The 15,905-nt window shown below is 39.8% G+C and overlaps 1 protein-coding gene across 2 annotated transcripts in view; it reads left to right on the top strand.

Moving 5' to 3' along the window:
• Positions 1-15,905, top strand: part of LOC140736808 (dihydropyrimidine dehydrogenase [NADP(+)]-like) — an 888,868-nt gene that overhangs the window by 680,417 nt on the left and 192,546 nt on the right. For both annotated transcript variants that reach the window (XM_073062742.1, XM_073062741.1), the window contains exon 16: positions 1,762-1,845. In XM_073062742.1, the coding sequence (XP_072918843.1) occupies positions 1,762-1,845 (84 nt within the window). The remainder of the gene's footprint in view (positions 1-1,761; positions 1,846-15,905) is intronic.

Raw genomic sequence — 15,905 nt, 5'->3', positions numbered from 1 at the left:
GTTTGTAATAGTGGAGACTGATTGGAAATTCAGCTGATACATTGGTCTTTATTGGAGCAGAATTCCAGTTTTAGCATGGAGACTTCTTATTCCATCTGTACAGGGCCCTGGTGAGATCTGATCTCCCCACACGAAGACAATTAGTTGCAGAGAGCTCTACATCTGATGAGTAGGAATCATTCAAAAGTGAAATAATCAGGGTTCTGGGCTAACATGTACCTGAGAAGGTAAAACATAAGGACAGCAAGTCCAGGGAATGTCAGATGTGAATGGATATCAAGAGTGAGGGACATAGAGTGGCATATGAAAGATACAGAGGACTAAAACTTGCAAGGCCTTTCACAAGTATAGAAAATATGTAGCTACATGAGTATAGAAAGTCTGAGGGAGGGCACTTACTTAAAAAAGAAATTGCAAGGACATAGAAGGGTCAAGAATTATCACAGATAGATAAGATTATGGAAAATCTCAAAGTATTTTATTGAGTATATTAGGGCAATAGTATAACCAGGGAAGAATCGAAGGCTGTAATGAGAGATGATGAAAGTGAATGCTGGACCTCTTGCTAGGTACTTTTAATCTTCGCGGGTCACAGATGAGGTGGGAGATGATTGGAGATTGTAGGGTTTTAAATGTTACCAAGTCAAAGAGTCCAAGCTTAGTACAAGAAAGTAACACTGAGGTAAAAGATCCTATGGAGTGGTGGAGAAATCACATGGGGCAGAATGGCCTTTTCTTGCTTCTACCTTCTGTGTGGTGGAGAAGTCTGAAAGCAATTGGCCAAGTAAGTCATCCCATCATGCTGGCTCTCTCACCATCAGATAGACCCAATTTCGCACCTATACCATTTCCATTTCAATACAACTGTACCTTCCCTGTGCCAACGCAGTATTTGCTTGCAATATCTAGGGAAAACTAAGTCCCTTCAACATCAAAAGCCAACAAAACACAAAATGCTGTGATTTCCTGCAAATGTTCCCTCAAATTTCAGCTAGGGAACTTTGTAGCCTCTGCTAGATTATTTCCCATTTATGCCATGATCCAAACAGTGTGTGAGGAACAGCCTTCTCCATCACTTCAATAAACATTATTTTGGAAACTAACTCATTCATCTTTGTACATGAAAGCAGATTGTTAAACAAAGTCATTGGATTTCAAAAGTGTAATATTTATTATTGAAAGCTTCCTAAGCCATTTTAGGATCATTGCAATTTCTGATATTATTCAAAAAAATAACATTGTCGACTAATTTTTAAATATGATCTACTTTTAATGTGTCTATTTTCTAAGAAATATGACAATCAAATTTGGTACCAAGAAGTTATTTGTTTTATTTTCTTAATCTTGAACGCTAAACATTACTCCTTCTCTTCTCCTCAGTTGCCCATCACCTCCCTCTGGTGCCCTTCCTCTCGTCCTCCCATGGCCCTCTCCTATCAGACTCCTTTTTCAGCCCTCTATCACCTTCTAGCTTCTTAGTTCATCCCCCATCCTCTCTCAACTGGCCTTACCTATCATCTGCCAACTCGTACTCCTTCCCCTCATCCCACTCTCTTATTCTGACTTCTCCCTTCCTTTCCAGTCCTGATGAAGTGTCTTGGCCTGAAATATCGAATGATTATTCCTGTTTATAGATGCTCCCTGACCTGCTAAGTTCCTCCAGCACTTTGTGTGCGTCTCCCAACATTTCCAGAATATGTAGAATCTTCTGTGTTTGAGATTTTACTTTTCCAGCAAACTTAAACTTTTCTTTCTTCCTAGGATTCCGGTGCAGATGCTTTAGAATTAAACTTGTCTTGCCCACATGGCATGGGAGAAAGAGGAATGGGCCTAGCCTGTGGACAGGTAAAATATCAACCTTATTCATTAAAACCTTTCTCGACTGTACTGCAAACCCTTGCTAGAATAGCAGTGTGGTTTCTTGAATGTGGCCTGAAACCAAACACAGTATTACAAGTTTTCCTACTGCTCCTCTAGTGGTGTGATGAGACAGCACCTCTGACTGCATCCTTTATGGCCAACTGATGTATGAAGAAGGTTATTTTTAATTATTTGTTGAGATGTAATGCAGAGTAGACCTTTCCTGCCCCTCAAGCCACACTGCCAGCAATCCCCCAATTTAATCCTAGCCTAATCATGGGACTATGTATAATGCCCAGTTAGAATAACCTTCTAACTGGTAGGTCTTTGGACTGTGGGAAGAAACTGGAGCACCTGGAGGAAACCCACACGGAGGTCATGGGGAGAATTACCATCAATTCCTTCTAGGAATTGAATCTAAGTCACTGGTACTGTAAAGCATTGTGCTAACCACTACACTACCATGCCACCCTGTATAAGAGTATAACAGGGTCTAGATGAACTGGGGAAATGGGCCAAGGGATGGCAAATGGAATTTATAATGGATAAAAGCAAAGTGTTGCATTCTGGTCAGTTACACCAGGACAGGACATACGCAGTAACTGATAGGGCCCTGGAAAGTATTGTAGATCTGAGATACCAAACAGTACATGTACATAGTTCCCTGTGAGCAGCAATATGGATAGATGGTGTGGAGAAGGAGTTTGGCACACTTAATCTTCACGGTGCAAAAATCTTGGGCCCATGTACATAAAAGCTGTAAGGCAATGATGCTTTCAAAATAATGAAATGAAAAGTTCCTTAAAAATAAAAAAAAACTACAAAGAGATTGAGGGGAGATTTGATAGTGGTATTCAAAATTATGAGGGGTATAGTTAGGGTAAATATAAGCAGGCTCTTTCCACTGAGGTTGGGTGAGACTGCAACTAGAGGTCATGGGTTGAGGGTGAAAGGTAAAAGTTGAAAAGTTTAAGGGGAATATGAGTATAAAACTTCTTCACTGAGAGGTTTATGAGAGTGCAGAACAAGTTACCAGTGCGAGTGGTGCACGTCAAGCTTGATTTCAATGTTTAAGAGAAGTTTGGATAGGTACATGGATGACTATGGTCCTGGTGAAGTTTGATGAGAGTAAGCAGTTTAAATGGTTCAGTATGGACTAGGTGGGCTGAAGGGCCTGTTTCTGTGCTGTACTTTTTTATGATTCTAAACAGTAAAAAGAAATCTAATCAATATTTGGTGGGACTACACTTTGCCTTTAAAACGGCATTAATTATTTCAAGAACACTGTTGTGTGGTTTTATACAAAAATCAGCTGGTAGTTTATTCCAAGCATCTTGGAGAATTTGCCACAGTTCTTCTGCAGCCTTTGGCTGTCTCACTTGCTCCTTCTCTCCAAGTAATCCCAGGCAGCCCCGATAATGTTGATTTCAGGGCTCTGTGGAGGCATTATCATCTAAAACCGCATTAAAAATCTAGACTGCCTAAGACTTTTGCACAGTACTGTCCAATGTTTAAAAGAAGATGTAGACATGGATAGAAAAAACTTTAGATGTATATGACCCAAATGTAGGCAAATGGGACTAGCTTGGAATGAATCTAGGTTGGCATGGAGATATTCGATTGAACAGTCTGTTTCCATCCTACTCAGCATTACTACACCATGTTGGAGGAGAGGGATCCTCAACTATTCTCTGAATTGTTCTAATTACGCAATTCAAGTTGGCCACTCAGCTGGGACAAAGAGGATCATCACAACCTCCTGTAAACCAGGACTGCCACTTCCCCTGAACGTTAGCTCATGTCTATAGCTACTGTGCACAATGGCACTAATGCATGCCATTGGCTACTGAATGTGCTCCAGATAGTTCCTAAGTAAGCTCATCCTAACATTAATTCAGGCCTAAATAAGCCCATCAATCAAGGAGTGATTTTGTGTTTTTCTAATGCAAGGGAAAACTTTTCTAAGTTTTACCACCAATTTTCTATCTCCTTTGTTATTATACTGTGGTCTGAACACCATTGAGGATTCAGTAAAATATAGATGTACAAGCATCTGTCATGTTAAACAACATTCCATTTATCAGAATTCAGAAAAAAATAGCATGTGTGAAGATTGGTGAAGGTATAATATTTAATTTTGTAAATGATGCCAATTTTCCAACTGGAAACCACCTTTGTCACCAGTGTTGAATTTGCAGACAAGTATTTAGTATAATTGCAGTGTTTATAATAATTATGCCCATTTATTACAGTTTTCAACCTTACCTGGATGCATTTAGTTGAATAGCAAATGTACCAGTAATCTGAAAGTAGTAACTGGTTATTTCCACTCCTCTGTTCATCATCCCATCCCATCATTTTTTCCCCAATAGTTCGACTCTATATTCATCAATTTCATTAACATCTTTGCTGAGTTCTCGTGAATTATAATGTTGAATCATGACATTTGGATTCTTTTTTTCTGAATCTTTAAATGTCTTTTGCAAGTCTGACAAACAGCTACCTTTAATGCTTCATGTATAATTTTTCATACGTTAAGAGCGCTCACTGTTGCTGCCTCCGAGGAGTATTGGGGTTGACTTGGCATTGTGCTTGCCAGAGTGTGCCACTGACTATCCAATGCTTTGGACAACACAGTGTTTGTTTTGAGTCCAGGCCTCATTAGCTAAGGATCGATGGTCTTCAAGCAGAACTCTCATAGAGCCCACTGAACCTAAATCATTACAATTGGTTCAGCTGGCCAGTGATGGCACAAATCAGAATTTCTATGCTCTGATTCAGAAATAAACTAACCTAACTGAACAAAGCTGACGATAGTTCATCTGAGTCACTTTGGCACAACTTGCAACATCACTGATTACCAAGGTCTAAACATCAGCAGAAATGTAATCAAGAACTGTTGAATTGTACATTGTAGAGATCCTGAGGGCCTGTGCAAAGGTGATTATGGTAGGACACTTCAGGAAAGGAACCGTTTAAGAGTACTTCTCTTTCATCATCGTTTCCCAACAAGTTATTGACTATCAGTGGTGTTATGTTGAATAATCACTTTGAGATGTGCTTGACACCTTGGGCAGATTGCATACCACCTTCCTCTCTACAATTGGAAATGGTTGGAGTCAAGGACATTGGCCGTTTGCCATCAGGTTACTTGTAATTATTATATTCACTGATGAAAATACTGAATGATTGTAAAATGCTGGCATATGTAACTGAAGTGCAAACCCATTACTATTCGTCAGCATCTGCCTCAGTGCAGCAATGTGACCAATATCTATATCTAATGACCATCTCAAAATTCATTGAGGGGAACTTTCATGCAAGAGCAAATTATTGGACAGATGCCTCCAAAACTGGACAGATACTCACTTCCTATACCATCATTACAACTGGTTCATCAAGTGGATGTTTAATCCCTCTGTTCCCGGCTGGACTCCTACCCAAGTCACGATAACAACTTGCACCTATATACTTAGAAAAGGAGTGGAAGATAAAGAGGTAAAAGTAATTCAGGAATTTAAAGGCCAGGCCACTGAAGGTATGGCTGCCATTGGTGGAGATATTCAAAGCACAAGAGATCAGAGATTTTAGGATCAATACTAAATTTCAGAAAATTAATGAAATATGTTACAGTTTGTGGATAAATCAAGAACAGTGGTTTTCACATTGATGTGAGTATCACAGTAACTTAATGTTTTTAGATAGTGTTCCATAGGTTTAATAGGTACATTTAATGTCAGAGAAATATATACAATATACATCCTGAAATTCTTTTTCTTCACAAACATCCATGTGTTCTCATGTAACTGAGAAAAAGGACTTTGAGGCTAGCTCCATAGGTTTCCAAAGGGATCAGTTAGAATAGGATTTGCCAGGACATTAAGCTTCTTTATATAATGTACTGTAAGGCACAACGTGGTAGAAATTATGTAAGGGGCAAGAGATAGTGAAAAGCCCAAAAATTAGAATAAATTCAAATTCCAGCAAGAAAAACAAACAAATCAAGAAGGAGGAGATGGAGTCCTAGAGTCATAGAATACTACAGCACAGAAACAGACCCTTCAGCCCACTAGTCCATACTGAACCATTAATCTGCCTAGACCCATTGACCTGCACCCGGACCATAGCTGTCCCAATCCACACTTGCCAGATCCTTTCTGATATCATCAAAATTGGCCTTTCTCCAATTTAGAACCTCAAGGGAGGTTCAACTTAAGGATCAGATATCCTTTTCCATAACATAACTACCTTGAAATTATTGGCATTATGATCACTAGATGCTTAGTGTTCTCTTAGACAAACGTCTGTCACCTGCCCTGTCTCATTCCCTAATAGCACCACACTCTCTTGAGTTGGCCTTCAGACTTGTATGTTCTGATTGAACACTTTTGACAAACTCTTTCCCATCCAGCCCTTTCAAAGTATGGGAGTCACAGTCAGTATGTGGAAAGTTAAATTCACCTACTATAACAACCTTATGTTTCTTGCAACAGTCTCTTGTCTCTTTACATTTTGCCCCTCTAAATCCCGCAGACTGTAGGGCGGTCTATAATATAGTCCCGTTAATGTGGTCATACCTTCTTATTTCTCAGTAGACAAGCTCTCCGGTCTGAGCACTGCCCAAGTCTCTGACTCGTAATGCCACCCCTCCCTCTTCATCTTTCCTGACTGTCACATGTAAAACAACTGGACCCCAGAACATTATGCTTTCAGTCCTGCCCTTCTTGCAATTACGTCTCAGTAACAGCTACAATGTCATAATTCCACATGCTGATCTATGTCCTTAGCTCATCCACCTTTCCTATAATACTCCTTGGATTGAAATATATTGTGCTCAGAACATTAGTCCCGCCAAGCTCGACTTTTTGATTCCTGACTTTCTATGTAGGCTTAACAACATTTCACTCCACAGCCACTCCACTATCTATTCTAATGCTCTAGTTTGCATCCCACTGCAACTCTAGTTTAAGTACCCCCTATGCTGCACTAGCAAACATTCCTGCTAGAATATTAAAACAACACACACAAAATGCTGGTGGAACACAGCAGGCCAAGCAGCATCTATAGGGAGAAGCACTGTCGATGTTTCGGGCCGAGACCTTATTTCAGTTAGTCCTGACGAAGGGTCTCGGCCCGAAACGTCGACAGTGCTTCTCCCTATAGATGCTGCCTGGCCTGCTGTCTTCCACCAGCATTTTGTGTGTGTTCTTTGAATTTCCAGCATCTGCAGATTTCCGCGTGCTTGCTAGAATATTAGTTCCCCTCCAGTTCAGATGTAAACCATTCCTTCTGTACAAGTCCCATCTTCCCTTAGAAGAGTGCCCAATGATCCAAATATCTGAAGCCCTGCCCTCCCCCTATCGGCCCTATCTCTTTAGCCATGTGTCAAACTGTGTGATCTTCCTATTTCAGGCTAACGAGCACGTGACAAAACCCTGGAGGTCCTGTCCTTTAATTTAGCACCTAACTCTCTGCACTCAGTTTGCAGGATCTCGACACTCCTACACGTGGTAACGATGTGGACCACAACCTCTTTCTGCTCACCCTCCCAATTACGATTACCGTGGACTCAATCCAAGATGTTCTGACCCTGGCACCTGGGAGGCAACAAACTATAAAAGAATCTCATTCTCATTCACAGAATCTCCTTTCAGTTCCCCTGACTACTGAACCCCCATCACCACAATTAGCCTCTTTTCCGTTTCCCCCCACCCCCATTCCTTTCTGAGCCTATGTGACAGACTCAGTGCCAGATACCTGACTGCTGTGGTATACATACCTGTTTTTGAGGGACATGGCCACAGGGGTACTCTACAAGGGCTACCTATCCCTTTTCCCCTCCTGACAGTCACCCAGTTGCCTGTGTCTCACACCTTGAGTGTAACTACCTCCCTGTATGTTCTGTCTGTCAAACCCTCAGCCTCCTGAAAGATCTGGAGTTTATCTTGTTCTTGCTCCAATCCCTTAACAAGTTCTGAATGAAGCTGCAGCTGGATGCACTTCCTATTGATGTAGTAATTAGGGACACTGGAGGTCCCCCTGCCTTCCCACAACCCACAAGAGGAGCATTCCACTCTCCTGTCTGGTATCCCCACTGCCCTAAATATGCAATAAGAATAAAAGAAAGAATAAGTAATGAAAATATCTGGAGTGTAAATCAGAAAAAACATCAAAACTGATGGAAAGGTCTTTAAGAATATGAACAGGAAGAGAAGGGTCAAAGTGAACATAAGTCCCTTCATCAAGTAGGCTGAGGAAATACTTATGGGAGATGAGACGCAGCAGTTTATGAAGTATTTTGCATCAGGGTTTATGGCATAAAGCACTCTGAACATCTCATAATGCACACATGGAGAAATTCAATGTCATCTGAGCATTAGTATTGAACAACTAATGGAACTAAACGCTAAGAGATCTCCTGGTACTGATGGTTTGTGGACTGCAATCTGAGCAGAGGAAGAAGAGTGTGCTCGGACTTTTGTCACGATGATATAGTAGGAAACCTCAAAGGAAACATTCAACTGTGGTGTCACAGGAAAGATGACAGAAGAGGTAGCTTTGAAAGAATGAACAATGAAGCAGACTATTATTTTAAAAGGGAAAAATTCAAAAAGTAATGCAGTTCAAATGGATGTGAAGGTCCTCCTATTTTAACACAGAGCTAGCACAATGCTACAGCTGGTAATCAGGATGTCCAATGGAATGTTGGGTTTTATATCACAGGAGTTGGACTAATATAGTCAAGAAGTCTTTCTATATTACATAAGTCACTATTGAGACCACATCCAGAGTGCTAAGCATGGTTGTGGTCCCATTATGTATTATCATTGGAGGCTGTTTAGAGAAGTTTATTAGAACAATCAGACTGTATGGAAGAACTGCTTTATGAGGAAAGTTTGAAGAGGCTGAGTATGGATTCACTTGAGCTTAAAAGACCTAAGAGAAGATCTTATTGAAACAAGAAAGTTTCTAGGAATGTGGGTGGATGTTAATAGATTAAATTCTGGGAAGATACTTTGCCTCATGAGCTAGGCCAGATCCAGGGAACATTGTTTTGGAATAAACAGTTCAATTAAGGATTAGAGGATGAGAAATTTTCTTCTCTTAATGGGTTGCAAGTTCTTGGAATTCCTGGAGACAAAGGCAGTGTAAGCTCATAGTTAAAACCTGAGATAAATATGTTTTTAAACAAATAAGGAATCAAAGCGTATCGGGGAGAGGATGGGAAAGAAGACATGGTGAAAGTTGGATTAGCCATGATTTTGAGTGGTAGAGCAGTCTTGGAGGGCTGAAGGACCTGCTTCTATTTCTATGTATCCTGGCCTCATGGCCAACCAAGATAAAGGTTGTAGACAGATTAAGAAGAACGTATTAGTATTTTTATAACAGCAAACTGCCAGGAAATCTTATTATGGTATGGTAAATATCTTTCCAATCAGAAAAATAGGTAAGCAGCATGTTCTAAAGTCATTGTAGGGGTAAAAATTGTTGCAGGTAGGGCAATAGTTTGCAAGTAAAGTTGGGAAAAGGTCAACAAAGGGAATATCCCACCGCACCATTTAGTTTAGAGCAGCTCTTTATAAACCAAATTTTCCACTGGAAGTGAGCCAGCTTCCAGATGCTATTGGCGAGATAGTAATTCAGCAGAGATTTCCTTATCAAGTACCAGCTAAGTGAGTAATGTTCTCCATGGAGTTCTAAGGGTTAATTAATATTTATAATGGCAGCAGAGATCTAATATCTTTGGTGAGATTATATTATTCATGCGGTATGTGCATTTGATTGAGGAGCATTTAAAAACATCCTGTTGTGCTTGTAGACTGTTCCTAGTTTGATTTGTCAGCACAGCAGTGATCGGTGCACTTTAATAGAGAAGCAGTACATTGTGCAAAGCAGCTTTAAGATGTTTCAACATGAAAGACCCTATCTAATTGTAAATATTATTATAATATATAAATATGGTAAAATCCTTGGTGCCTCTTGACAGTTCCTAATTACTGTCTTAATTGACGACAGCCAGATCAGCTCAATTAAAAAAAAACTACTGGATGGTTTAGTGATGGAAAATTGTAAGAAGAATTGTCTTTGGGTTTAAGTTCTGTCAAACAGCTAATATATTAGTAAACCAGCTTTTGGAAGCATCTTTCAGTACCAGCTGTTTGGTTCATTATAATTTTGTATGACTGATCCTCTGTGTGCTTCATTTATAACCATTATGTGTGAAATTGTAATTTCATATGGATCTCCGTAATCTACATTTTAATATATATGTAGTCAGATTTTCCCTAAGAATATACATCTTTAGAATAATGGGAGTGTACGATGCACAAATTAAAATTTAATTCAAAATGGCAAATTGGAATATGTCTTCCACAAAGAGTAATTTCAAATGCATAAATACATTTGGACAGAAGTGTTATTCTGGTACCATTCACTACTGCAATTGTTAGATTATGCAATTAATAAATTACTAGCATTATATCAGACAATGTTATAGCTAAGAAAGGATTTAGAAAAATTACATACTTTGAAAACTAGTTGCCAAAATGTTCAAAGCAATACCATTTCATCTGAATTAATCTATATTTAAAGTAACGCTTATTCATCCTAGTTTAGTAATTATGGTTGTTTTCATAGATGGATATATTTTACTTAATCCAGAACTGATAAAATTCTTTTAAAAATACATGCGGAATAATTATTCTAATTGAGGGCATTGTGCACTTCTTAATAAAAAGAAAATGAAATGACCATATTTTACCTCTTACAAAATGAATCTTTTGTTATTATTACCCACTGTATTCAACATAAAGCAATCATTTAACTACTGAACTCCTCATGAGTTGATTTGACATAGTATCTTTGAAACTTCAAGCTATTTTATTGCATGTACAAGGAATAACTCCTTCAAAGGTTGTAAGTACATCATAAATCAATGTACGTCCAAACTAACGCATATTTTTACACGAGCATACAATGTGTTTATATCTCCTATATATAATTGAACTAACCCCTTTCAGTCCTAATCCTTATGCAAAAGACAGTCCAATTCACTTCTGGTACTTTTGGAAATACATTGTTCAAAATGAATGCTGCAGTTTCATCTTGTACACTTTGGGTAGCATCATGCATATGGTTCAATAATGCCTTAAAGTGTTGTTAGATAAAATGGTTTCAATTTGCATTCTGCTCATGTACGTTGACAAACTGAAGTCATGCCACTTTGAATAAAAGCTAGCAGCAGGATGGGGGAAGGGAATATGGTTCAGGATGGATAAAATAGTTCTGCATCATTTAGAAAACAATGTTACATTTTCTGATCCAAATCTAATGGGAATTAAAATATTTGCTTTAACTATTATTATAAAGTGTGCTCGCGAGTAAAGGTATGCTTTTTAATACATGAGCAAACTCATCTACACATTCACTACTGCCTGTATAAATTCAATACAGGGCAGCAAGATTTTTTAATGTTTTTATTGTTTGTCTGGCCTAACTATATTTATATACACAGTGGCCATTGTATTAGGTACACCTATATATCTGCTTGTTAATACAAGTATCTAATCAGCCAATCATGTGGCAGCAATTCAGTACATAAAACCATTTAGGCATGGTTTGAGTATCTCAGAAACTACCAATTTTCACATGCAATAGTCTCAAAAGTTTACAAAGAATGGTGTGAAAAACAAAAGGACATCCAATGAGTGGCAGTTCTGTGGATGAAAATCCCTTGTTAATAAGAGAGGTTAGAGGAGAATGGCTGACAGGAAGATGGCAGTAACCACGTGTTATAACAGTGGTGGGCAAAAGAGCATCTCTGAATGCACAACACATTGACCCTTGAATTGGATGGGCTACAGTAGCAAAAGACCTCAAACACACCTTCAGTGGCCACATGATTAGGTTCAGGAGGTGTGTAATAATGTGGCCACTAGTGTAGAAACTGCTGGGATTAAAATCTTTCATGTTTTCAGCCAAGATCAATACACCAGGCAAAAATTTGGGACTATTCCACTGGGAAGTTCAAAGGGCTGGTGCGAAAATCTATAACAAATGTAGATTGAGACTGGATAGATTTATTGGGTCTCTAATTCAAGCAACAATTCATCTGTAAGTGGTCATTTGTAAGATACTTGACTCAGTGCAGCCTTGAACATTGTGGGAGGCTAGAGAGGAAATTGCAGTGTGCCTCGTGGAGATATTTGCTCCATTGTTAGCCACTGGTGAAATTTCCAAAGTGTAGAAGGTAGCTAATATGGAACAGTTGCTTCATTAGATGGATACAAGAACATCTCCAAATCACTGAATATCCTTTAGAGTACAGTTAATTCAATCAATCATCAAAAAATACAAAGAATATAGCACAGCTGTAAATCTGCCTTGAGCAGGCCGTCTTCAAAATCTGAGTGACTGTGCAAGAAGGGAGCTAGAGAGGGAGGCCACCAAGAGACCTTTGACAGCTCTGGGAGAGTTATAAGCTTCAGTGGCTGAGATGAGAGAGACTGCTCACACAGCAACTGTTGCCAGGGTGTTTTACCAGCTGTAGTTTTATGGGAGACTGGCAAAGAGAAAGCCACTGTTGAAAAAGCCTCACATGAAATCTTGGCTAGAGTTTGCCAGAAGCCATGTGGGAGACTCTGAAATCAGCTGGAAGAAGATTCTATGGCCTAATGAAACCAAAATTGAGCTTTTTGGCCATCAGACTAGACGCTATGTTTGGCATAAGACAAACACCACACATCATCAAAAACGTTCCATCCCTACCATAAGTATGGTGGTGATTGCAACATGCTGGGGGGATGCTTCCCTGCAACAGGCCCTGCAAGGCTTGTAGAGAGTAAAATGAATGCAGAAAAATACAGGGAAATTCTGGAGGAAAATGACGCAGCCTGCAAGACAACTACAACTTGGGAGAATATTTGTTTTCCAGCAAGTCAATGACCCCAAGCATAAAGCCAAAGCTACACAGGAATGGCTTAAAAGCAACAAAGTTAATGTCCTGGAGTCCAGATTAGATATGGCAAAGTTATTTCCCATGGTAGGGGAGTCTAGGACAAGAGGGCAGGACTTCAGGATTGAAGCACGTCCTTTTAGAACTGAGATGCGGAGAAATTACTTTAGTCAGAGGGTGGTAAATCTGTGGAATTTGTTGCCATGAGTGGCTGTGGAGGCCAATGGGTGCATTTAAGGCAGAGATAGATAGGTTCTCAATTAGCCAGGGCATCAAAGGGTATGGGAAGAAGGCAGGGGAGTGGAGATGACTGGAAGAATTGGATCAGCCCATGACTGAATGGCGGAGCAGACTCGATGGGCCAAATGGCCTACTTCTGCTCCTATATCTTATGCTCTCATGGAATGATCAAATTAGAGTCCAGACCTCAATCCAATTGAGAATTTGTGGCTGGACTTGAAAATGGCTGTCCACTCACAATCTCCATGCAACTTAACAGAGCTTGAGCACTTTTGTAAAGAAGAACGGGGGGAAATTGCTGCGATCAGATGTGCAAAGCTGGTAGAGACCTATCCACACATTCTGAGCCGTACATTTTTACACAACCTGAAAACAGCCTAGTATTTCATTTTAATATTATATAAAAGAAAATTCCATCTGTGTAACAGCAAAGGCTATATGCACGGGAGCATTTCAGTAATTGCATGGCTGCGCACCCGCTCAGCTTTGAAGGAACAGTGATTGCTCCTGTGATAAAGCGAGCATAAACAGAAGTGATAACTGTCCATCTACTGGCATGCATGATACTATCCAGGGGATCTATACCTGGAGCTTCACTTGTCCTTTTAATATCTGAGTTAAAACATTACTGAAGTGTGTAGCCCTTTTGTCAGATGCCATTCAACAGGAGACAGTAAGAAAGAAGATGTTACAATGAGACCTATTTACTTATTTAATTTAGAGATACAGCTTGGTAACAGGCCCTTCTAAGCCAACGAGCCAATTACACCCATGCCACCAATTAACCTACTAACCTGTATATCTGTGGAATGTGGTAGGAAACCAGAGCACCCGGAGAAAACCCACGCAGTCCATAGAACCATAGAACACTACAGCACAGTACAGGCCCTTCAGCCCTCCATGTTGTGCCGACCCATATAATCCTTAAAAAAAAGTACTAAACCCACACTACCCCATAACCCTCCATTTTTCTTTCATCCATGTGCCTGTCCAAGAGGCTCTTAAATACCCCTAATGTTTTAGCCTCCACCACCATCCCTGGCAAGTCATTCCAGGCACTCACAACCCTCCGTGTAAAAATCTTAACCCCGATGTCTCCCCTAAGTTTCCCTCCCTTAATTTTGTACATATGCCCTCTGGTGTTTGCTATTGGTGTCCTGGGAAACAGGTACTGACTATCCACCCTATCTATGCCTCTCATAATCTTGTAGACCTCTATCAAGTCACCTCTCATTCTTCTACGCTCCAAAGGGAAAAGTCCCAGCTCTGCTAACCTTGCTACATATGACTTGTTCTCCAAACCAGGCAACATCCTGGTAAATCTCTGCACCTTCTCCATAGCTTCCACATCCAACAGTCAAGGGAAGAGCATACAAACTCCTTCCAGACAGTAGTGGGAACTGAACCAGATTACTGCCACTGCAAAGCACTATGCTACAAAAGGTCTAGTAAGAGTTAACGTGGAAAGGTTGTTTTCTATAGTGAGTGAGTCTGAGACCAAAGGGCACTGCCTCAGAATCCTTTAGAACAGAGATGAGGAAGATTTTTTTAGCCAGAGGGTGGTGAATCTATGGAATTCATTGCCACATATAGATGTCAAAGGGTATATTTAAAGGTGAGACTGACAGGTTCTTCATTAGTCAAGGTGTCAAAGTTTACAGGGAGAAGGCAGGAGAATGGGGTTGAGAGGGATGATAAATCAGCCATGATGTAATGGTGGAGCAGACTTGATGAGCCAAATGGCCTAATTCTGTTCCTTTGTCTTATGTTTTTTAAGGTCTATCATGCATCCGGATAAAGGGAGACCTAGAGAAGGATAAAGAGAGTAGGACAAAAATAGTCGGTGATGCTCAATGTGAGAAAGTGAGATTATACTGTACACTTTAGATCTAGGAAAGTCAAATTTGAATATCAGCCACAGAAAACCAAGAGGATTAATGTCCATGTATTCCAGTCTCTAAAAGTTATCTCTTGGCTACACAAAGCAATCGCAAGGGCGAAAATTGTGTTGATCTTTATCAGAAGAGGTTACAATGCAGCATGTATCAAACATTACTTGAGAGACTAATTTAATCTTAGGCACTGGATGCATGGAAAGATGCACTCACCTTGAAAAGGATATGGCATACAAAGCTGCACTAGAAGTAAAGGATGAATAAACTTGTCATGTTTTCCCCTGACGTTTATAAGGGTAATATGTTGAGATGTTTAGAATGTTTAAGTGATTCAAAAGTTTATATACAAAGAAATTATTCCCTCTGGAGGGTGGATCTAGTTTAAGAAAGCATAATGTTAAAGTCAGAGCCAGGCTCTTTACAAGTCAAATAAGGAAGCAAGTCATGATCAGGAGAAGGTTTGCAGATGCTGGAAATCCAAATTAACACACCCAAAATGTTGGAGGAACTCAGAAGGCCGGGCAGCATCTTTGGAAATGAATTAACACTTGACGTTTTGAGCTGAGACCCTTCATCAGGCCTGGAAAGGATGAGGGAAATTCAGAATCAAAATCAGGTTTAATATCACCAGCAAATGTCATGAAATTTGTTATCTTTGTGGCAGCATTACAATGCAATACATAATAATAGAGAAAAAAATTTGAATTACCGTACATATATATGATAGTTAAATTAAGTAAGTAGTGCTAAAAAAGGAAATGAAAAAGGTAATGATATAGATTCAAAGTCCATTCAGAAATTGGATGCCAGAGGGGAAGCAGCTGTTCCTGAATAATTGAGTGTGTGCCTCTTCAGGTTTCTGTACCTCCTTCCTGATGGTAGCAATGAGAACAAAGCATGTTCTGGTTGATGGGGCTCCTTAATGTTGAACACTACTTTTTTGAGGCACCGCTCCT

This window comes from Hemitrygon akajei, chromosome 12 (assembly GCF_048418815.1).
Source record: "Hemitrygon akajei chromosome 12, sHemAka1.3, whole genome shotgun sequence".
Classification (NCBI taxonomy): domain Eukaryota; kingdom Metazoa; phylum Chordata; class Chondrichthyes; order Myliobatiformes; family Dasyatidae; genus Hemitrygon; species Hemitrygon akajei.
Note: the sequence above shows the minus strand (reverse complement) of the source record. Positions and strands in the feature narration are given on the sequence as shown.